The 25,495-nt window shown below is 38.1% G+C and overlaps 1 protein-coding gene across 5 annotated transcripts in view; it reads left to right on the top strand.

Annotated features, from left to right (window-relative positions):
- The window catches only part of bcl11aa (BAF chromatin remodeling complex subunit BCL11A a), a 285,572-nt gene that overhangs the window by 127,580 nt on the left and 132,497 nt on the right, over positions 1 to 25,495 (top strand). For 3 of the 5 annotated variants that reach the window (XM_043696044.1, XM_043696047.1, XM_043696046.1), the window contains exon 3: positions 11,265 to 13,153. In XM_043696044.1, coding sequence (XP_043551979.1) covers positions 11,265 to 13,153 — 1,889 coding nt within the window. Of the gene's footprint in view, positions 1 to 11,264; positions 15,832 to 25,495 lie in introns of those variants that run through there. The other 2 variants (XM_043696043.1, XM_043696048.1) reach the window with 1 other exon arrangement.

The following is a 25,495-nucleotide window of genomic DNA, read 5'->3' as shown; positions in this document are numbered from 1 at the left end:
CCTGCCTGTGACATCATTGCAAGCAAGTAAACAAAATAAAGAACTGCGGGTGCTGGAAATCTGAACAGAAATTGCTGAAGAAACACAGCTAATACCTGCTACTTCCTCACATTACCATGTTTCCTGGCCAGTATTTCCATTTTGGACCTGCTTTAGTGCTCCAACGAGGCTCAGCACAAGTTGGATTAACAGCATCTCATTTCCTACTTGGGGGTCCTGCAGCCATCAGGACTCAATGGGGTGATTCTTTTGGGGGCTGGGGGATGCTACTACGAAGGGAATGTTTACTTTTGGGAGTTCATCAAGATGGAGAGCTGAACCAGAGATACATTCTTCAAGGAGTTAGCTGCTGTTGCCTTCATCATAAATATCAAGTGCACAATGGAGTTGAAAATGCTACAATCACACCAGGAGTAGGTGGGATTCATTCTGGGAGAGAGAGCAACATTCCTACACTGTCCCCCAAATACTGGAGCTGAAACACACTAAGTAATACATTCTTTGTGAACCTTAGACAAACCCTTGCCCCATGTATGCCTGACCTAACCAAATCATGCAAGATAATGAATGAATCCCATTAACATTTGCGATACAACAGCATTGTTTAGAGTTGAAACGTGTGGCGCTGGAAAAGCGCAGCCAGCCAGGCAGCATCAGAAGAGCAGGAGAGTCGATGTTCTGGTCAGAAGCCATTAATCAGGGATCAGCTTATGCCCGAAACATTGATTCTCCTGCTGTCTGACCTTCTGTGCTTTTTCAGCACCACACTTTTCGACTCTGATCTCCAGCATCTGTAGTCCTTACTTTCTCCTTGCAATGTCTAGGTACCTGGAACAATTGAGCCCAGATGTCAAAGTGACAGCAACCTGTGATTTACCCACTGCCTGTACATGATGCAGGATTTGCTCGCTTCACACTTTGTACCCTGGAACATCATGTGTTGCTAAGGATGGACAGGTTCTGTTCCTTCGATGCAGAAGCTGTGGTTTAACAGAGACTGACAAATACAGCTGATGGTGAAAAATGAATACAGCGTATATATGGAGGAATGTGAAAAATTATTTACATTGGACATGTCACCTTTATGGCCTCAGGAGATTGTCTTCTTTCTTTCCCTCCCACTATGTAGAGCATTTGATCAGGTGCACTGTGTCCTTTTGAATATGGTGATCGTGCCAAAGATCCTGGGATATCCCATTGTTGGCTGAATTCAGCCAGCATCAGATGGGAGGAGTGCAATAGGGCATGGTGTCTAGTTGATAAGATACATTTGGGCATGGTTGTGCAAGGAAATTCGGAGAAACCAAGAGAAATCCTCCATGACATGATGATAATGACACCTTAGTCAATTTCTGGGACCATTCAGCCACACAAATTCCCAGTGATACTGAAGGTTGAAATGATTGCTTCATTAAATGGTTTTGAATTTAATTGAGTGTCTAGAGTATTGTCATTCTGTATATGAGCCAAAGCTCAAATATACATTTGTCGTTACTTTATGACATTTCTAAATAAGTTTAATTCAGAGTTCGGGAAAGAGCATCAAAATTACTTTGAAGTAATACATCTGTCCTTTCCATGAGTCAAACACAGCAATAATATTGACTGTAGTAATAGAGGGGCCTACAGCCAAGATTGTTCCACCCTCCTGAGGAGATACAGCCAATACAAATACAGAACAATTTCGTTTATCCAAACATCAATTATCCAAATTTCGGATTATCCGAACAAGATCTTAAGGTCCCATAAAAACGTTATCCATTATCTGAACAATCAATTATCCGAACAAAGTACTCCCTGCCTGTTTAGTTTGGATAATCAAAGTTGTTCGGTAATAGTATTAACACTGAAAGAAATTCAGTGTTTAGACTTTTAGCTCCTTCAATTGGCTGTTGAGCGATGTTTATACCTTTTTAAAATGGTAAATCCCAATGAGTGTATGATTAAAAGTTTCCACCGAGCAAAAATGCAAACATGGGACTTGGAACCACCGAAGCACTGGATTTCAAGGGCAATGCTGTAAATATATTTGACATGGAAATAATGAACTTCAGTGATTAGAAAGCAAAGGCTTCTAGCTTGTTAATACAGGCTATTAGTTGCTTAGCAGTTCTTCACTGGGTATAGCATTCAATCACTGCTGGCTTTTTATAAAAATTATGATTGCACTGATTGCACATTATTTACATGTAAAAGTAAGGTATAAAAAGCCTTTTCATTTTCTTGATTTAACCCATGAGAAAACTAAGAGAAAAGAGAAGGTCACATTTAGTGTTTGTTAGCCCACTAGCTTCTCAATTCAGTCAAATTCATGCTGATGGAATTCATACTGCCCACGTGAATTTGTCAATTGGATGATTACATATTAAACATTTTTTGCCATTTAAATACAGTCATATTTAATCAGATTGTTCATCAATACATATCATTAATATTTATCTGAAGCTCCTCATGTTACTCTGAATCTTTCCTTTGACTTGTAAAATATGCCACTTAATTGCAACATATTCTCTTTAGTGCATATTTATATTTGCGAATGCAGCCAACTCAATACCATTTATTTTACAATGTTTTTCTAGTAATAAGACAGAAAATATTCAAATCTGAGTGATTTCAGCTTTCTCACCACTAAAGACAACATTCAGCTGCTTCTTACGATAGACTCTGATCCAATAAAGATGCCAAATGGCATCAATATCGTATCTAAATAGAAAACACTCAAGCTGTAGCAAATAATCTCATGGTAGCAGCACAGAATAAATGAAAGACATTCAGAGGGAGACCTGTGGTAGTTTTTGAATATGCAGTAGTTTGGTTTTAAGGCTCATTTCTTTTTGAATACCTAGCCAGTGAGTAGCTATTAAGCAGATCATAGTTTGGAAATTGACTTGTTTGTTTATCCAAAGGATGTATATCCTGGTTTCCAGTGATATTGCCTGTAATGGTGTTTGCATCACTGCCTGTTAAAATGGCCTTGAAGTCTAGCTGGAATCCTGAATCCCACACTTGATAAAGATACAGCAAAAATAATTTCCGTCATGTTCCTGAAAGAAAGAGCCAAAGTAATCGAACATCATGGGTAAAGGTAATAATAAACTGCCCAAGACTATCTTTACCTAGAAGACCATTTTATAAAAATGTACAGATGCATTTTCTTTTTTTTGGCCGATATGTTCTGCCTTCCCTTACCATATCTTGAAGCTGAGAGGGTATTCATGAGCCTTGGTTCTGTTGCTAGTCTTACAATAGGTTCTAAGCAAAGCATAGGAGGAACCTTCCCCACTGAAATATTTTATTTTTCACAATGTCTTTCCTTTTGGGGGAGGCTCATCCCCTCTGATTAAAGACATTACTATATGGAGAATGGCCAAGAGGAGAGGATTGGAAACTGTCTCAGTACTCTATAATGCATACGCACATTGTGCTGTGGGACAACCAGCCATCACCAAGCGTAAAATTGTTTGCTTCTCTTTTTATTTTCATATGCATTAAAAGGCCAGATTTGTAATGTCCTTAGGGATCTGGATTGGGACTACATAGTACCCAAGACCTGCCCTATATTCCTGTAGGACTGTAGATATCCATCTGAGAAGAGTAGTAGTCATTCCTTTCTTTTGTGCGGTTTCAATCTGAGACCACAGAGCTATTGGGAGATGAATTCTCGAGCACTTCTTGCCAGCAAAATGCAGAGTACCAATCAGATCAAAATCAAGACCACAGTGCGATTGCTTTCACATTTGGGAAGTTGAAACAGCCTGGAAAGATGTAATATCAGAGGTTGCAATGCCAGCACATCTTTCCCCCCTGTTTCTAATCTGCTGGATGGTCAGGTGAGCTTTCAGATCAAAAGGTATCAACCCAACATAGTTGCAATGTATTCATTTTAGCCACTGGAGGTCACCAGAGTATTTATAGAGCTCACTAGCAGTATCTAGTGGAAAGCCTTGAACATGACAAAATTTGGAGTGAGTCTGCACAATATGTCCATGGAATTAAATATTTATACACAGTTATTTATTGGCCCTCATCAGCCTCTGGAAACAACAAAAATAGGAGGCATGTTGCCATTGAGAAAAGAAGGAGTCTTACTTCTTTTCTGTGGCAGGATTACTGATCTATCCCTTTATTGATGTTTCCTCTGGACATTTTCCATTTACTTTGTACAAGGAATGTTTAATGAAAGTGAGATGCGTTTTGATAGACTATTGAGAACTGGCCTTATCTGCAGTTTCAGACTCAACAGATTGGCTAAACTTACAGAACATTCGACAAAGACTTCTTAAAGATATTACAATAAAAGGAAATGTAAATAGATTGGACCTTTTTGTAGATATAGGTCTTTGTTTACCATTTGTTTCACTCTTTAAAAGATAAATTCCTAGTTCTGCATAGTCTGTAATCCTGTAATAGAGAGTCTTTAAAGAAGCTGGATAAATAAAAAGATTGTCTTCATTGGATCGTAGTTTCAAATACAATGAAGTGCCATTTAAAGATGATTTTTTTTTTAGGACAGTTCTTTTGATTTTTGAAATGCTGCTATTATTTACCGCACATCAAGCTGTGTTTTTAAGAGAAGAGTTGTGTGATTAAGTATTGTGAGAAAGGCATTGGTTTAAGATGTTGCAGCATGCTGAGAAGTGTTATGAATGATTGAATACTAAAGTACACAGTTTCAAATCTAGAAAATGACCATTAAAATACCTTGTGTCATCTGACAGGAGCAGTATTTGGACTCCGCTCATCTGATTACAAATACTTCCTACAGGTACCAGAGCTGCCATATGAGAACATTTATTGAACAAGATTTATCTGGCAATTTTCAAAATGTTTAAGAAACAAATGACAATAAAATCATACAGACTATGGTTAGAATCTGTTTAGATTTCTGGCGTGAAATTGGCCATTCTGGTTTTGAAAATTGTTGAGAAAGGTCACATGCTGGAAGAGTGCATGAAATGCAATGGCTACCCTGTTGGTAGTGTAATACTAGGCACCCTAGATGTTGTCAAAAATGAGAGTTGACTTTGGCTGAAGCCATATCCTGTCAGTTCTCTGGCAGTTGCTAGATCTTCAGCAAAGCTCTAGTCTGATCTGGCTGAATCCCGATGGAGAGTCACTTGGATATTAATGAGCCTTTTTCAGTTTGGAAATGCACAACTAGTGAAGTGCCGTAATGATCATTCCTACGGTCTCAATTACTTAACAGCTACATAACTGATTTGGAGGAGGGGGCAAGTGTAATGTGTCCAAATTTGCTGCTGATGCAGAAATAGGTGGGAGGGCATATTATGATGAAGGCTTAAAAAATCTGCAAGGGGAAATAGGTAGATTGAGTGAATGGGTAAAAACTTGGCAGGTGGAGTTTGATGTAGAAAAATGTGAGCTCATGATCTTTGGTAGGAAGAATCTGAAGGCAGGCTATAAATTAAATGGAGAGAAACTACAAAAAAATGCAGCACCTTGGGATCTGAGTGTTCCTGTGCATGAAACACAAAACATTAGCATGCTAGTGCAGCAAATAATTAAGTAGGCAGATGGAATTTTTACCTTTTTGTTGCTAGCGGGTTTAAAATATAGGGGAGTCCTTTTACAACTCTACAGGGTGTGGCTGAGGTTCCACCTTGCACAATATCGACAGTTATGGTCCGTGCATTTAAGAAAGGACATTTTGCCATTTGAGGACGTTCAAAAGGCTAGCTTGATTGTTGAGTCATCAAGAATAGGTAAACCGGTTAGGCCTTTCTTTATTTCAGTTTAGAACAATAATCTTATTGTAACATACCAGATTTTAAAGGGGGCTTGATATGGTTGAGAAGATGTATCCACTAATGGGGGAATCTCAAACTAAGGACAATTACAGACAAATGAGGCAACCATTTAAAACTGAGATGTAAAGGAATTTATTCTTTGCAGATTGTGAATGTTAGGAGGTCTTTATCCCTGCATTGGCTAGATTACTGAAAGCATTTAAAGAGGGATAGATATATTTTTGATGTATCGAGGAGTTGAGGGCAATGAGGAGCTGGCACAAAAGAGGAATTGAAGTCTGGACAGATCAGTCATTATCTGATCATTATAGAATAGTAGGGCAGATTTGTAGGGAAGACTGACTACTTCTGCTCCTATTTCTTATGTATAAACCTAAGAGTGTTACACAACTCTACTATTCTATTCTGAGGGGATAGAACTTGCAGATCTAACAAGGGGAGGTCATGATGAGGAATGATGAAAAAGAGGATAAGGAAGAAAAGGATGATGCGGAGATTGATGTCAATCAGGCAGTTGCCAGAGAAGAGAAATTCTCTGAAGCAAACTCTCTCCTTTAATATGTCAACCTTCTATATGTCCCATTTCTTTTATCCACCTTCTGAAGACTTTCCAACACTATCCCTGGATCATCTTCACATAACTTAAGATATAAATAACAATATCAATACATAAAATAAATAGTTTTAACTTAAGAAACTCTACATTATAGTTTTGCCAGATTTTACTCCCCTAATTATGACATGAAATCACACTCATGCAGAAGTTAAATATCTCCCAATATTATTTATTTGTATTATTGCTGTTCGAAGTTGGTTTGGCCCCTGATGGAGTCTGGGAAGAGGAACATGGCTGATTGTCCACTAAGAACACTGGAAATGTTTTTGTGGGTGACTTCAAGTAGCTCTGGGTTTTGAGGATCTGGCTAACCTCAGTTGGGAACGTTTGTTTCAACTGACAGCATGGACACAACATGGAAATCATGTCAGAGTCTGTAGGTGTGCAGATATGCTCTCAACTTGTGAGGACAGAATATCTTTCCCATGGAGCCAATGCCATAGTTTTGGGACTTTGCCTCTATACTGCCTTTATTCCACATAAAGAAGTATACTGTTGCTGTGAAAGCCCATATTCATATGTCCCACATTTCGATTCATACAGTCATTTGTAGATTGAAAACTCAAGTAGGTGCTTATCCACAGAGTTAAATAACAACTGCAGAAGGTGGATGGAAAATGTGGGACAGACAGGAGGTCAGAATGTTGCTGTTTTACTTCAGTAAAGCTTTCAGAGTTGTTACCAGAGGCCCAATTGTTGTGGATTCTACAAGTGTCCATGGTAGACTGCATGGAGTTTCAAACTCTCAGAAGTTAAAATTGGACTCCTTGTGCTTTCTCTGTGGACTTGTTACACTGGTATGCTGCACAATGTACTTAAAAATCTGTTATAATTAATCATTAATATTGATTTTTCTCATCTGTGCTCTACAGCAGAGGCAAGATAGAAACCCTGTCTATGGACTAATGCTTGGTGATGTTCTTGGTGCTGACCTAATTTGCTTAACCTGCAAGGTTTGTGTAGTACCAGTTTCTAAGCTAGTGCTCTCTGAGAATGATATTCTGTCAATATGAGTGATGCCCCCTTTCAACTATTCACATTCTTGGCAGTCTACTTGATCTTCACCTAAAAGGAAAGAGAGTGACAAGGATTAACTTTTAGTGTCAAGGATAAAACTGACAGATGACTGACTGCTGGAACAGCTGCATTCTGTCAGACATAGTATGCAAGGGTGAGATTTCCATGGGAAGGGACAGTGTGTAAGATTTTCAGAAACCCTACAGGATTCATCCATTAGCTTCTCCATTGGCCATACCCTGACCCAGTCTGTCCTCACAATCTCTGAGACTACTTTCAACTGAGATCTTGAATAGCCATTGCTCTTCTACTCACCTCCTGACCTCACCATCTTCCCACTATTGCTTGTAAGTTCGACTTTATGTAAAAAGGGAGGGAAGTGTTAGTGGTGGCCCAATGGGATACTTTGAGAATGTGCACACCAAGATGGAATAGTAATGCTAGTATGTGGAAGGTAACAGAATTGGAAGGAGCTTAAGCAGTTACTGGCAGAGTAAGAGGGAGCACAGTGTAACATTAGGAGCTGAAGTAATGGAGTGAGGTATGCTACAGTTTTTGGAAGAAGGTCCTGGTGAGCAGTGAGGGAAATGGTTGTGAATGCTGGTCTTCAGTTGGGCAGGGTTATGCAGAGAGTGAGGAATAAAAAATCCTTCTGTTAACCACCTTGACCATGAAAATATTGCCTGAATTATTGTCAGAGCAATGGGTTGGCAGTCTTTGCTCATGCCCCACTCCACCATGCATTCAACTGACTCCTAAGTGGCTTTGTCTTCGGTTACTTGGTGGGAAGAAGATGTCTTTTACCTTGCTCACTTCTTCCACTGAAACACCCAGGGCTACATCTGAGAAAAATGAGATCATAGACTCCTCTTTAACCTGTAATATTTACTCAGATAAATATTTATCTGAGAAATCATGAGAACTTTCAGAGATATGGTTAACAATTTGACTTTATTTCAATAAAACTGTTGTCAGTAGTATTTTTAGTTTTCAATTCCAATTTTGCTGGAATCCATGTGTTCAGATGTGAATTCAATTACTATTCATTTAAATACTGTTTTAAATCCAGGATCGCTGCAGTTTCAACTGCATGGTGACACGGTGGCTCAGTGGGGCGGCGTGGTGGCTCACTGATTAGCACAGTTGCCTCACAGTGCAAGGGACCTGGGTTTGATTCCCGCCTCAGGTGACTGTGTGGAGTTTGCACATTCTCCCCATGTCTGTGTGGGTTTCCTCTGGGTGTTCCAGTTTCCTCCCATAATCCAAAGATGTTAGGTGAATTGGCCATGCTAAATTGCCCATAGTGTTAGGGGTAAATGTACGGTAATGGGTCTGGGTAGGTTACTCTTTGGAGAGTCGGTGTGGACTTGTTGGGCTGGAGAACCTGTTTCCATACTAGGGAACCTAATTTAATCTAAACTCCAGAATCAAACTACCAGCTATGCTGTCAGACAGACTGCAGAATAGGTTATATAACTCACCCTTCCTATACTCTAAATTTAAAGTACAACCCCATAATACAATCCATATATAAACCTCAAAATTGTAACAAAGTCCCAGGAGAACATCATAACTCGGAGACAGCTTCCTATATACCACCTGTTTTCTTTGTAAGGTTATGTTAGGTACATATGGAACTTTTAATACTTGCTGTACACTCTGTGCTCAACTTATTTAAAGAATTATTAAAGGAAAGACCTTCTGAATTTTCACCTGGGTAATGTAACTTCTACTTGCCCCCGGTCCTTCACAATTTTTGTAGCTTGAATAACTAAGCTAGAGAGACTGAGTGTAATCCTTTCCTTATTTTGAAGACCTCAAACAAAGCTCCAGTAAATGAATTAGTGCCTCCGTTAATGTAAGAGAAACAAATTTCAAATATATTAAGCTTTGGTATTGCTGAAAACAGATACATTTTGTCTAAAGTTTTTTAGCTTGTACTCATCAGGACACTTGACAAGAATACCAATTCAAGGGGAAAATCAACCTTTATACCATGTGAGAAGAGAGTGCCAGTTGATTGGTCAGGGGATTGCAGTGGGAAATGAACCAGTGAATGGCTGACACCCATTTTTTGAACCAAATACAATGCATGTACGTGTTCTTTCTGTCTGCAAAGAACAGAGCTCTGTACATTAATATATGTAGCTTCCAGTACATGTAAGTGTATCACACTGCAAGCCCAACTGACAATCCTAAATTGATCACCAGTATAATTCCTCACACATTCAGGATTATCTAGCAAATGTTGTCTGATTGAGGATTCACATCTATTGCTAGATATGTGTTATGAATTTTGCAAGTGTAGGCTAGTTAGGGACTGCCAGTACCTTACTTGTTTCAACCAGCTGAAGGGATATCTGAAGTAAAAGCAGAAAATGCTGGAGAAACTCAATAGGTTTGGCAGCATTTGTGGAGAGAGGATCCGAGTTAGTGTTTCAAGTTCAAAGACTCTTCGTTGGAACCATTTGAATCAAACCTTAGCTCTGTTTCTCTTTCCAGAGATGCTGCTAGATCTGCCGAGTTTCTCTTGCATTTTTCGTTTTGAATTCAGATTTCCAGCAGCTGTAGTATTTTGTTTCTGTTTGAAGGAACGTTTTGTTTGATATGATTTGCCTATCTGTGGGACCAAGTACCTACTTACCGTTTGAGCAACAGATGAAGCTGGCTGTTTCACACCACTACTATGCGATAGCAACACAGGTGTTATTTACCACTAACAGGATACTGCCATCAAGACAAAAAAAAATTGTTCTGCCGCACAAATGAATAATGTGGTATATGAATTTCAGTGTTGGTGTGATGCCAGATATGTAACCATACTTCCCAGAAAACAGTGAATCATATCAGTCAGCATGTCCCTTCTGTTGTACTCGACAAGCAGAATACCAACCGTGCCCAATCAGCTCAGGCTTGCAAAACTTGCAAGTTAGTTTCTAATATTAGTTGTGATTCTGTAATTGGATAACAGTTACTGGTTTGTCCTGAAGATGCAAGAAACTTTGCTGCCATCAATTTAAGGTTGCCAATTGACCTAATTGACATAATTCCAATCAATTGTTTCAGTCAGAATTAGATACATTGCTCTCTAAGATCCTGTTGGTGATCGTACTCTGCAGCTGACTCCTATAGATGCAGATTTCCAGGTTCATTACCTGTTCTGAACTGAGTTCTTTGATCTCAGGTGAGATTTTTGCCTTAGGTTTCAGCAGCCCCGGTTTAGTGGAGGTGAGTGTTGATCAGAGCTTTGCTCAGCACTTGACTCTTTTATATGTGGAGGTTCTGGAGGATGACCAGTATCTATTCTGCCATACCTCAACATGGGCCACTGTCTTCAGGAGAGAAAGAAGACTGAATAAAATAGCTCAGATTCTCGTTTTTTTCTACTCACTGAAGCAGTACAATTTTGCATAGGCGAAGTCAGGAGATTAGATCATTGTTTACATTGAGGTGTTTAAACTGGTAAATATTTTAATAACTGTTATCTACATATCTGGAATCGGAGTAGAAAAATGGCTTTCTATTTTAGTGTCTGATTTGCACTTTAGAAAGGTTCCCTCTAAGAGAACTGGGATAGCAAATCTATAGGTTGGTCAGTTGTTGCAGGGAACAAAATTACCATTGCCACCTGGATTATTCAAGTAGGGGAGGAGTAACCTAAGCAGTTTTGATCAGATAAAAAATGAAATGTTCACAGCCGTTTAAATGGTGTGAAAGTAATTGATTTTTCGATCAAGTTGTCCCACAGTGCTCTTTATTTTTCTGAATAGTGAGTTTTCTTCCATTAAATAGGTGCATGAACGTAGCAGTTGAGATTGGCATCCAGTTGCCCTCTCACTGACATTGTTTGTTTTCTCTTGCAGGAAAGGATGAGCCCAGCAGTTACACTTGCACAACTTGCAAACAGCCATTCAGTAGTGCATGGTTTCTCCTCCAACATGCCCAGAACACCCACGGATTCAGAATTTATTTAGAGACTGAGCACGGAAGTCCATTAACCCCCCGGGTTGGCATTCCTTCAGGACTTGGGGCAGACTGTGCTCCTCAGCCTCCTCTTCATGGACTTCACATAGCTGACAGTAGTCCTTTCAACCTACTGAGAATGTCTGGGCCTGTCTCACGGGAAACCCCAGGGCTTGGAGAAGGCCGCTTTCCCCCTACACCTCCGTTGTTTAGCCCACCACCCCGGCATCACCTGGACCCACATCGAATGGATCGGCTGAGTGCTGAGGAGATGGCTATGGTGGCTGTACATCACACCAGTGCCTTTGACAGGGTACTTCGTCTTAACTCCATGCCTATCGAGCCACCATCCATGGATTTCTCTAGGAGACTTAGAGAGTTGGCTGGCAACACTTCCACTCCGCCATTGTCACCAAACCGTCCGAGTCCTATGCAAAGGCTATTGCAACCATTCCAGTCGAGCAACAAATCCCCATTTCTTAGCACGCCACCCCTCCCACCCCTCCAGCCCACAGCACCTCCTGCCCAAACTGTGCTCAAATCTAAGTCTTGTGAATTCTGTGGGAAAACATTTAAGTTTCAGAGCAATTTGATAGTGCATCGTCGAAGCCACACCGGTGAGAAACCATACAAGTGCCACCTTTGTGATCATGCCTGCACTCAGGCCAGCAAATTAAAGAGACACATGAAAACACACTTGCACAAGTCCTCACCTATGACAGTCAAGTCAGATGATGGCCTTTCCACCGCAAGCTCTCCTGAACCGGGTACTAGTGACCTTGTTGGCAGTGCCAGCAGTGCCCTCAAATCTGCAGTAGCCAAATACAAAAGTGAAACAGATGCCAATATGATTCCAGAAAATGGAGATGAAGAGGAGGAAGAAGAGGAAGAGGAAGAAGAGGAGGAGGAAGAGGAGGAAGAGGAGGAGGAACCTGAAACTGAAAATAGGTCTGATTTTGCGTTTGGTGTCAATCTAGAGAGTGGGCGTCACCATGAGAATAGTTCTAGACCTGTAGAGGAGAAGAGATCTTTGCCTGAAGTGATGCACAGCATTACCATGAATACAATACAACATTACGGTGAGGGCTTTCACCAAGTTCTTGTTGAAAAACACAAGCGGACTCATCACTCATCTGAAACTGAAGTTCAAAGAGATACTTATGATGAAGATTCAGTTGCTGGTGAATCTGATCGCACAGATGATGGTACAGTCAATGGTAGAGGTTCCTCTCCAGGTGAATCAGCCTCTGGAGGTTTATCCAAGAAGCCTATTTTAGGAAGCCCAACTTCCCTTAGTCCTTTTTCCAAACGCATAAAACTTGAGAAAGACTTTGACTTGCCATCAGCACCTTTGGCTCCCACGGACAATGTTTACTCCCAGTGGCTCGCTGGTTATGCTGCCTCACGACAGATGAAAGACCCATTCCTCAGCTTTGGAGACTCCAGACAATCGCCTTTTGCAACTTCATCTGAGCACTCTTCAGAAAATGGAAGTTTACGCTTTTCCACTCCTCCAGGAGAAATGGATGGTGGGATCTCAGGTCGGAGTGGCACAGGAAGTGGTGGAAGCACGCCCCATATCACTGGACCTGGTCCTGGACGGCCCAGCTCCAAAGAGGGCAAGCGAAGTGACACATGTGAATTTTGCGGCAAAATCTTCAAGAACTGCAGCAATCTCACAGTCCACCGGAGAAGCCACACGGGCGAGAGACCATACAAATGTGACCTGTGCAACTACGCCTGTGCCCAGAGTAGCAAGCTCACGCGACATATGAAAACGCACGGTCAGGTGGGGAAAGACGTTTACAAATGTGAAATTTGTCAGATGCCTTTTAGCGTGTATAGTACCCTCGAAAAACACATGAAAAAATGGCACAGTGAGCGCTTGTTAAATAATGATATAAAAACTGATTAGGTGTATTGATGCTCAAGTTCCCTATAGCTTTTCTATTCTCTTGTGATCAAACGAAGTGGAAGCTGAGGACGTAAGGAACATGTGCTTAATGCCAGCACAGCTGGTTTAACGTCACTGATGAATGCATGATTTGTATCGGGGCAATACTATTGCATTTACGCAAACTCGAGCCTTTCTCTTGTGCAATAATTTACGTGTTGTGTATGTTATTGTTTTTTTCTCTTATTAGACCGCATGTATGGTATGTTTGGCAGTTTAATTCTGTCTTCAGTTGGTGTTGAGTAACTACCCTTCTCTGTTTTATTTTGGTTTTTGAAAGAAGACTACCATGCTGCATAGTGTCCTGTAACACATATCATGTAAAGTTTAGGTTGTAACATAGAGAGGGAAAACAAAATGAGGGAAAACAACACTCCCCATTTATTCCTTTGTTTAACCCTCTATGGACAGACTGGAATTCGCACTGTTAAAACCATTTTTTTTCCAAAAGAAAAATCTGTCCTCAAAGGGTTAATATATTAAATTAGAACACAACAATTGCTGGCCTTGACTTTTGGAGAAGAAAATAAATTTGATGAAGATGATTGGGTGAATACTATTGAATAATCTGAGTGCCTTGCATCTATTTAAACTGTATTGGTTTTCTTTCTATTCTTCAGTTTAGTACTGGAGGAGTAGCCTTGGGTTTACGTTGACCCAAGTAATAGTTCCACATCATGCACCTGATTGTTTTGGCTACCAGTGAGTTAACCAATTCTCAATATTGAAACAAAATGAAAATAACAAAACACGAGGAAAAAAAGTCTTGACAAATCCATTAACGTCACAGCATCTATCTGTGATCCTGAAAGTCATGCTTGATTTGTACACCACACAGCAGTTGTATAAACATAAAGATGATACATTAGTGCTCATCCAGCTACCCACCCACCCCCAGCTTTTACTTAAATCGCACTTGACTCTGCTTGTGACTTCTATGCCCTTTCTTTAATCAGGGGTACAGAGGCTGAGCAAAAAGACAAAAGGATAAAAGACAGCTCAGATAGGACAATTAAGTGCACTGTACAATTTTCCCAGTTTACAAACATATAATTAAGGGAAAAAAAACTTACTAAAATACTAAGGAAAGGAAAATGAACTGATTGTTTAATGTCAATTTGCCAGTCATTGACTAGAATAGTGCACCTGGCTAAACTTAAAAAGAATATTAAGTATAAAGCAACACATTTGAATATCACGTCTCCTCAGTGGACGATAACGGGACTGCAGTTGATTTAGAATAAATAATCTCGCTCCTACAGTGCAAGACGTTTTGTACAGATTTTTTAAGTATAAATGGTAAGATTTTTTTTTAAAAGAGACACTTCATTTTGTTCGGAAAGACTATATTTTAGAGTTCCAGTGTCTTGGTGGTTGTCAAGACTCCTACATGTTATACAGTTAGTGGATACTCTGCCTTGGATACACAGCTCTTCAGGTTGTACAAAACTCACATTGGGGAAAGGTTTAAGATTATATATATATATATATATATATAGTGTATATATATATATAGTACTTAACTATAGGAAAATGCACACATGTTGATTCCTATGCTAAACACATTTATGGTCTCTACTTTTCTGTATTTCTAGAATGGTTATTTGAAATAAATGTTCACCTAGTGTAGGCACAATAGTATTTATATTGAAGCTTGTATTTTTAACTGTTGCTTGTTCTTTAAAGGTATCAACGTACCTTTTTTTGGTAGTGGAAAAAAAACACAGGCTGCCACAGTATATTTTTTTAATTTGGCAGGATAATATAGTGCGAATTATTTGTACGTTTCAACAAAAAAAAACAAACAAACAAAAAAAAGTACACACCCGTGACATTGTATAGTTAAGAGGTCGTATAACGGCCACTTGGGGGTAACTTTAGAAAGTCACACCAATGGTCAAAGCGGATGGTTGTACATATCTTTCCCTTCCTGCTGCCATACTGTATACAGTACTGCAAGCTAATGTTTGTTCTGTAGTGTGCTTCTGTCTCCTAACCTCTCACCTACTACATTCCAGCATCTAACTTCATATGCAGTAAATTAAATGTTTGCAGTTTTTTCATTGCCAAAAACTAAATGGTGCTTTATATTTAGATTGGGAAAATTTCATATGCAAAGCATATTAAAGCCGCTTGAGTCAATACATTTTTGTAAATGGCAATGCAGAATATTTTGTTATCGGCCTTTTCTATTCCTGTAATAAAAGCTGTTGTTGTAACTTGAAAATTATCTTTTACTATGGGATTCACTATTTATTATTGCTTATGTGCGCTGTTCAAAATGGATGCACTAAATTGATCTTTTTTCCATTTTATTTTTTAATTTTTTTTCTTTGTTTAGATGACCAAAGGTCATTACAACCTGGCTTTTATTGTATTTGTTTCTGGTCTATGTTAAGTTCAGGAGTCTATTGGAAACCACTGTCTGTGTTTTGGCAGTTGTCTGCATTATCCTGTTCACATGCCCATTTTGTCCCTTTATGAAAAAAAATTAATAAAAATTTTAAAGCTAATTGGTGAACCTTGTGTGTGCTTATTTATTGCTTTTCTCATTTTTTTTTATTTTTAAGTTTATTTAGTTATTTGTTTTTATATGGCATACTCCAAATAAGTAGCTTCTGCTCCAGCTAAGGTTTATCTCTGCCGTGTCCCCTTTCTCTGACCTGTAAGTTTTGTCAGCATGCTGGAGAAAATTGCCTGTCTTCTGTAAAGGTTTAACATTTCGGATAACCATCAAATTCACAAATTCACAGAGTGTCATGTGCAGAGTTGTATCCTGCATGGTTGGGGATTACTGGCCATTTGGCTGGATTGTTTAGACCATTGGCTATCCAAATTTTTTAACATGATGTTTTGATTGTAGAATGAAGCAGACAATAAATTCTTTGTTACTAACAGAGCATTCAGAACATTTAATTGATGTCTATTTCCCTGACCTCCTCCCCCAAAGAGAACATGACCAATCTTCATATCTGTGCACTCTGTTTGTACATTTAGAGTTAATTGTCAGGTAGCAGTTGGATATGCAGGCACTACCAGTTTAATTGCATTTCACCACGTCAATTGATTACTAAACCCCATCTATTTGGACCTTTTATGTAAAACAATAAACTATTGAGTATAGCTGCTCTACTTGCTCAGCCAATGTTGCACCTTCTGTTTATAAGACTTGGGCCCGGATTTTGCAGTTATAATGACAGCGAAACTGTCAGTGTTTGCTGTCATTACAGCTGTGAAATTAACAGCAAGTTCTGGTGCCTGCACATGCACAGTTAAACACAGAAATTCACAAGTTACTGTCAGTGATTCCCTTCATCTTCACAGGTTACACTGAATCCCCACAGACGACATGTCTCAAAATCACTCAACTGACAAAAGCTTCCTTTTTTATAATGTAATATTACTATTAAATACTTCAGTAAATGAGTTGGCTTGTAGTAGATTTTTAACTGAGTTTTTAAACACTGTAGTAGGCTATGTGTTCTGCTGAAGAAAGTCTCTGAGCCTGGAAAACTCATGTTATAATGCAAAACTTTTCCACTGTGATAAAATGTTGTAGGTATTAATATAGTTAATTATCCTTAAATTTTGTTTGATATTTCACATTCTAATCCAATCATTGGTTTCACGCTGTAAAATTGAACAAAATGCACGTTAATGCACTTTACTTCCTAGTTTGTTTTCTGTAAGAATGTCATGATGGCATCTCCATTGTTGGACACCTGGAGATTCCCTTGATTTGATGCCACAAGTCCACACCATGGAGATCACTAGGTCTTATGTGGGCAGCTTTCTTCAAGGTCAGCTGCGAGGACTGTTACTTCGCTGCTGACCACAAAATCCAAGCTATTGTTTTGAACATTTGAGACCTTGATGAGCTCAGATGGTATGATATAGATAAATAAATACTCAACGGTTTGGTGGTATTTGCTTTTTTTATGCAGGTGTGGGGAAATATAATAACTTAAGATGAGATGCAATGGTGTTGCCTTGTCTTCAAATAATATTTTTTAACTCCTTAATAATCATTAATAGGTTCTGTTTATAATACAAGTGCATGTTCCACCTTCAAGTTATTTCTTGAACTTCATGTTAAGCTTCAACTCCAGAGATGTCTTCCCAGCAAGGATTACAGGATAACAAACAGTTAAAAGCCTTAGACTTTTTTCAAACCTAGTTTAATTAATTTGTTGTCTCCATGGCCCGCAGCAACTGACTTAGAATTGAATGTGGATTGTACTCTGTTTATGTGGCTTGGGAATTTAATGACTGAATTTGATTTGAATTGTTCTTACAAGTATGATGATGCCATGGCTATCAATATCAGTAGATAGAAAGGTAGAAGGAAGAGAAGGCTGCAGTACCATGTGGATCAGAATAGGGAGGGAAGGGCTTTGAGATTGGAGACAGGAAGGGGATGACTGTATTACTGTGAGAAATAGCCTCATTCTGTAATCTGTATGTCATATTGTTCAGGTCAAATGGGAAAATCTTAACTATGTTTGATACTGATGTTGAACTGGTGGCTTTTCATTGAGTTAGATTTCAAAACTTAATGCCTAAACTTAAATCTGTAATTATAGCAAATCCAATATAAAGAATTATGGCCAAATCCACAAATTAGAAAAGTACCAAGAATGCCATTAATGACTAGGATTAGTTGCTATCACCATAAGAAACTAAAACTAGGAATTATAGGTACAGAGTTCTCATAGATGGGTGTAATAAGAAAGGAATGTCCACTTTTGCTTTTTCTAGTAAGTTTTATAAATTAAGTTATTTAATTTAGTATGTTTTGATTTTTGTTTCCCTTCTTCTGAAAACATTGACTACTGCTAGAGTAAACTTTTGCAGGATTCCCCTGTGCACATTCCTTAATTAGCCATTCTTTATATTTCTGTCCATGAGCTATTTGATCAGTGAAGGCATTACAACAAACCAGATCCTGTCCTCATTCAGTGCCCACTGAATTACATTTCCAACATTGGATGAGAATCAGGAATTGGGATCCTGGTTTGTTTTCCCCTTTCTACCCTGTGAGCACTGAGGTCAGTTGTAACATCCTGCTGTCACTTGGTTTGAGATCTGCTAATCAGGCATGGGCTGGACTTCAAATCTGGAATTTTTTAAGTTTATAGGGCTCAGCTTTGTAATGGCAGTGAAATTGGATTCACCATTAGCGTAAAATTGACTATTAATGCATCAGCAGTTCATTTAGCACAAAACCGGTTTGTCCATTGACTTCGATGAAACAGAAGATCAGACTCAGTGTACAGCAGACTGCTAATTTTCTACAAGCCTGAGTTTGTTACTGAAAAAGACCAGTTTTATTACCAATGTCTTTCCCACTGACTCACAACAGGCGTGTGCAAATTTCACTATTTTTATATTCGTGATAATATTACATTGAATTGAAACTCAAAATGAAAGAATTTGTCCCTCCAGATTTGGTCCATGGACCAAACAAATCCATGATAGAAATTACTTCTGGGAATGTTAGCAAACCTCTAAGATGTTTATATGATTTTCCCTTTTCCATTACTATGTCAGCTGCATTAAAATAATAAATGCAAACTTATCTTACAATACGGTAGCAGTAGCTCTTAGCTTATCATTTAATTTTCTTAAGAGTTGATTATGTTTTTCCCATATTAACTAAAGTTTTGAGTGTCTGGTGCAAAACTTGGATACAAAGTGGGTAATATAATAAATTTTTCATGTCCTAAAGTAACTATGATACCATCCATTTTTGTCCTTTTCAAATGGGCGCAAAACGGAGGGATGAATGGGCTCTTTGCCCTTTATTGCACACTTTGAGAAGGGGCATGGATAGATAATCACTCCCTGTTCTTATAGAAAGGTGGAAACTTCTCATGGGTGCAGCACTTGATCAGCAGCCAAAACTTTGCAATATAACTACTGACAAATTTAAAGTTTTATTAAGAAATAATATGCAATGCAAATAGAAAATTTGGAAAACAGATTGCAGCATCCAGAAATTATGCTTGAACTATTTATTTTTCAAATACTGACTGATCTGCTGTGCATTTCCATAGTTTTCTAAGTGAAAGGTCTAGAATGGTCATTTTCTTTAAAAATATTAAAAGATTGAATTTGTTAAATAAATTTAAGTTTTTAACGTACCATTGTTATTGCGATTGCTGAAGATTTAGTTCTGCCAAATGGAGAACATTACACCTCTAAAACTCCGGTGCCCGCAGGTGTGTTTCTGTTGGCATCTCTTCATACACTACAACCATATTTCAAACAAATCATTGGTGCATGCATCTTTGAGTCTAAAACTGCAAGTGAAGTGGCACAAGGAAACAGTGGCTTTCTCAAACTGCTACGCATTAATTGCATTATAAAATCGTGAACCTGTGAGGCCTTTGTGCATTTATGAGAATTTCATAAGCAGATTTATGTGACAAGCAAAACCTGTAAGGCACTGTTGTAAAACTATATACAAGTGTGACCCCATTTTCTCATAAATTTGGTACATATATATATTTTCTTAGTTACATGTTATTTGAATGATTAAAACTACAATGTCACATTTAATTTCATCTATACATTTATAAAGCAACAGGCATTTTTTTGTTTTATAACTGGAGACAGGAGGAAGTCAGGGAGCTACACATGCAATGTTCTACATTATTGACACACAAGGGACATAACAGCCCATACTCCAAGATCTAGAAGCTGTATGTTGCAGTTCCTTGCTTTAAAGGGTAAGACTAAACTTACTCTATCTATGCTGCTATTGAGGAACCTTTCAGCTGAAGCAGTTTAATAAATCCAATTCCACCTTTGTGTAACTATATGCCTCTGAAAACATATGTAAAATATTGGTATTAGATTGTTTTATCATTTTGTATTTGGCATCTTTGACCTGTTTTGTGGGCACTTTTGGGACAAATTGTATGGTCTACGTTAGAGGAGTTACTTTGAATAAATATTTTTGGCATTTTATTATATTGAATTTTTAAAAAGTACCATATGTTTTTAAAATTTCCATATGCAATTAAGAATCTTATCAGTTTGACAGAGGGGGCGTATAGCCAATGTGTAAGGCCAGAGATAGAGAAGGAAGAAGGGTAAAAAAGTATTTTTGAGAGAGAATGAAGATCTGTAGACACAATACTAATTCTTTAGAGAGGATTTGCTTTTCAAATAATGAATTTGACTTGCTTTTTTTATCAATTATCGCCCCGTTAAAGACACTTACATGAATGCAAGTTGTTGCTAAAGCAACACTTGGGATTTTACAACAACTGCATAGTCTCCTAGACACTTTTACAAGTAGTGGAGTATTTTGGAGGGATGTGATGAAGCAAATCTTTATTTCACAGTTTTAAAAGTATTCTAAATGTAACAGCTCAGGCTATTTTTAGAATCATTTTTAAAATAGTTATATTTTATAATTAATTTCTCCATCACTATTGGTGCTGCCATGGGTCTCACAGGATATTTTGTGCTGACATTTGTTAGGCTACTGTTCTGCAGTGCATATTCATTAGAATGATACTGTGCTAAAAGAGTTCATTTTGAGGACAGGTTGCATAAACTGGGTTTGTGGTTCTTTGAATAAGAAGGATTAAAGGATGATCCACTTGAGGTGTTTAAGGTGATTAAAATTGATAGGGTAGATAGAAAGAAACTATTTCCTTCGATGGGAAATAATGTTGCGCAATCTTAAAATTAAAACTAGACCATTCAGAGAAGATGTCAGAAAGCATTTCTTCACACAAGGGGTATTGAAAACCTAGAATAGTTATTCCCTGCAAGTTCTGGAAGTGCAGGTCCCTTCAAGGGTAAACCAGGACAATTCCAGCTTTGATTGTGAACAGAGAGAGCATATTGAACCTTGTGTTTGAGAGGCTTTTTCTTGAGTGCTACTTTGGTGTATTGGTAGTATCTCTACCTCTGGGACAGAAAATATCATTTCAATCTTACTTGCTCTGCAGATCTGTCATAACATATCTGAACAGGTTGATATTTATGTATAGAAGATACTTATATCGTCCTTGAGGATTGTTGTTGGCTTCTGGGCAGAGAGAGATGATCGAAGAGGGAAAATTGGAAATTGATGTTTGTGCTAAACCATGGATTTACAACAAAACCCTTGTAAACTTCTGAATGTCTTTTGCTGCTTCATTCAACATACGGATTTCAGTCCATGAAACATTCTTCACTAACTCACAAAAAATAAGCTATACGTCAATGAAAAACATCAAAATTAAGATTTAATCATTTCTGTCAGTCTAAAATATTAAAGGATATGGACCCAAGATGTATGGATGTTAACATACAAGTCAGCTATGATTTAACTAAAAGACAGAAGAGGCTTGAGGAGATAAGTGGACTGCTCCTGCTCTTGTCTTCTATTGGAAAAAACAGTGTCATTGAATCCTATTTTTCTGATAGCTATTATGAACATTCTAACTTCTATACCGAGGACTAGAACTTACTGTGTTCCCTAGTTTTATCAGAAAAGAACATAATAACACCTCACCTGTCTCCTTCCTTGCTAAAATTAATAAAGCCAAATATTTCAACTCCCTGGTGACCACATTTGTTAATCTCTACCAAGCAGTTAATGACTGCTGTGCAATAAATTGAGGATCCTACTTTTATGTAAATAAGATGATGAAAATGAACAGACTGCTGGGAAGGAGGTATTGGAGGGTGATCTGGTGAAATAACTAAATGCTGTTTGAAACCTGAAATTTTGCTTTATTAACATTTTATTCGAATCCACTTTTCATTAGTGATTAATGAAGCCTCTATTTGGAAATGTCATAAATAATCAAATGAAAATGATCTGTTTTTAACTTCAACTAGAAATATATATTGTATTAATTATTTGACCTTCACTTAATTGTATTTCACTGCATCTTGACAACATGCAGTAAACTTAGTGCTGCAAAGAATGTAGCACATAAACATGTTTTGCCACCAAACATGTAACATTGCTGCAGTAAACATATTCATTAGTATATGTGCTGATTATGAATCTTTATTCTTTTACGGGCTGAGTAAATTCTGCCCTATTAAAGGAGCCAAATCAAAATAAATATCGCCTATATATCAGAGCAGATTAAATCGTCTATTTTAGTATTTTAGTTCACTAATTTGTTTCAGTGAATTTTTCTTTGAATTGGTTCCCTTTTAAGTATTTTAAGGCCATGCATCATTCATTTCAAAGTAGACAGTTAGCTGCCTCTAAGGCATATGCCAGAGCCATTCTTTAACTGACTTATGAGAGCTTGAGCTGGTGGCCTGTCATGAGCTGTTGTCTACACTTTTTCTCCAATTGGACAATTACCAAGACTCCTCTGGTGTCACTGGTAATTATAGGGTCAAGATTGGGAATCCATGTTCTATCTCCTGTATTATTAGATAATTGAGCACCTATCAATTGGATCACTTCAACCTACCTCACCAATACATTGAATAATCTATTAAGTACAAGAAAAGGAGTAATCTTTATGAAGGTGTTGTAACCAGGTAAAATGATGTGGAATTCATCTATTAACAAACAATTGGTCATTTGAAATCAACATATTTTAAAAACATTTAATTTTAAATCCACATAAAATCTCACCACCTTTTTCCAGTATTTTTAAACTCGTTTACTTTCTTGATTTGTGACCAGTGCAAAAATTGAGGAAGATTCTGTTTGTACGATGTTGTAAAATTATGTCTCTTTATAACTGGGTTAAGTTCAATAAACAGTGCACTGAGAAACTCTCCCTGCATTGCGAGCATTTTGTTAAACAAATTGAACAAAATTTTCTAAAATTTATTATAACCAAGACATGGCAAAACATTTTCAGCCTTATAAAGCCTCTGATTTTCTGCTCATTAGAATTTGAAAACATTGGAGAATTTTGGACAACAAATTTTTACTCCACAAAATTTTCCAAGTAGCTGTTTAGAATGTTGTTTGATATGCAATACAGTACTTTTTTTACATAAATACATTAATACTGCACTGGAGGAGCATGGTTATGAATCATAATACAACTTTCACTATGCATTTGGTCTTAGAGTGGATTTTTAACCATAAAGAAATTGTGGCATGATACTTGTATACAATTTGTAATTTGCATCTTTATTTAATGTTGATTTAAGCTTGAATATAGTGATGTTTTTCTGTTATGGTGTGTGACTCAACAATGTTGCATTTTATAGCATGCTTAAATGATCTATAAGGCTATGGCTTAATGGCCCAATACAGTCTAATTCATTCTGAAGCAGATTGGGTTTGGTAATAAATGCTGCTGGCCTATCCTGGGTACTTTATACGTTAAAAGTGTAAAACTGTTAAAGGTAGGGATGGGTAGAAGGTTGATAGTTTAAAAAAATGTTTCTGATTGCTATTTCTGTTACTGATTTTTGTAACTACCATTTTAGTCTAAAATCTTTGTCCAATGCAATTGATACTTTTTTTTTTTACAGCTCTGTCGCTTCTTTCTTTGCTGTTGTTACTAGCTGTTGATTCTTTTGAAAAATATGTTATTCATATTTACCTGAAAGTAGTATAAAGCTCTTTTTAACTTCTTTCTTTTCAGTTTTTCTCTCCTTCCCCTTCATTTCCTGAAGGTAATGACTCATTGGGATACTGATCTACGGGTGCTCACAGTCCGACAGTGCATCGTCTATGTGGCCGTCCCTCACACGTGAGCCTAGACATTGAGTGCTGTGGGAGCATCACAACTCAGCTAGTTCTTGGCCTCATCCAGCCACCACTTACACCACTTTATAGGCAGGGTCACTGGATAGTGACCAAGTGAGGAAATCCTGTGTGAATTTCTCATCTATTCACCTCCTGGTGAATGAAGACCAATCATTGCATCCCATTTCTATCCCAGTTGAGACCAACTGATTCAGTACAAAAGAAATGATTGGATCTGTGCTCTTCCAAGCCATCTGTGCCTTTGTATGACACCACATTCTGTATTCATTCCCTGAACTGTTTGCTGGGGTCAGGGTTTTGTTGAGGCAGTCTGGTAACCTTTTCTAATAGACTTAGTAGCTGCATTCAATTTATAATGATGAAATAAGTATGCAGTATCACATAGAAAATAATGTTATAAAGAAATATTGTAGGGTCAGAACATAGTGAATGTGATCTATTTATGATGTACATTGATTATTCAAGTAAATTGGGAGAAGGAAGTGCAAATTGTACATGCTCTATGGAAGGACTGTGGTTGAAAATGTTTTTATGGTTCTATATATAGAGGTGTTGTATTTATTATAGCAGAGGAAGAAAGCGAATTATTTATGAGGATTTTATAGAGATAAATATTTCAATTCTGTGTCTGCTTCACTTTTTTTAAATGTCAGAACTCAAAATCTTCATATCATAGGTAGGAGATAATGTGTGCACCAATTTACAAATCAGATTAGATCAGGTTTTAAGCCATGATGTTACCCAGGATAGTTGATGCATTGCCTCAAATGTTAGGAATCTATTTCTGTAAGCTGGATTGTATATCAGAGCTACAGATTAAATCCTAGCTTCCCTTGTCACTCTATGGAGTCCAATTTCAAAATTCAGACATTGGGCCTGTTGTTTGTATCAGGATTGGGAACAAAGTTTGGGGCTGCTTCTTGATTCCAAAGATCTGCATGGAGAGTGGGGCAGGATAGTATTCACAGATCCCGATTTTCACAGGGATAGTCTGGTAATTGGCTGGACAGTGGTTCAGCAGCCAATTTGGCAACACAGAGCAAGTACCAACCTGATTTAAATAGTCTACAGCGACTATTATTGTGACTGTTGTTTTACTTTGTTACTTGCAGTGGGTGGAAAATGTGGGGCAGGGAAGATGGAGGCTGGAACTGTGGGCTAGGGCTTCCTCTCACTTCACAGCCATAGACCTACAGGGGTCTCTTTGAGAGAGTGAGGAAAAAGAGGGTGGTCCTTTTTCCAGAGTAGAGTAAAAGAAGGCCAGCCTCCCAATTAAACATACCTGCGTAGAGGTGGCTGACCACCTAAGCAGATGCTGTGGTCAGGTCAAATGTGTGCAATGCAGGCAAAGGTTCAATGACCTGATTTGTTTTGGCAAGTTGACTCAGGTGTCTGGATAGTCAACCTCCAGCAGGCATCCAGGTGAGCAGTGTAAGGATGTATCCTGCTCCAAAACATAATTATGACCCATGGAC

This window comes from Chiloscyllium plagiosum, chromosome 9, assembly GCF_004010195.1.
Source record: "Chiloscyllium plagiosum isolate BGI_BamShark_2017 chromosome 9, ASM401019v2, whole genome shotgun sequence".
Lineage (NCBI taxonomy): Eukaryota > Metazoa > Chordata > Chondrichthyes > Orectolobiformes > Hemiscylliidae > Chiloscyllium > Chiloscyllium plagiosum.
Note: the sequence above shows the minus strand (reverse complement) of the source record. Positions and strands in the feature narration are given on the sequence as shown.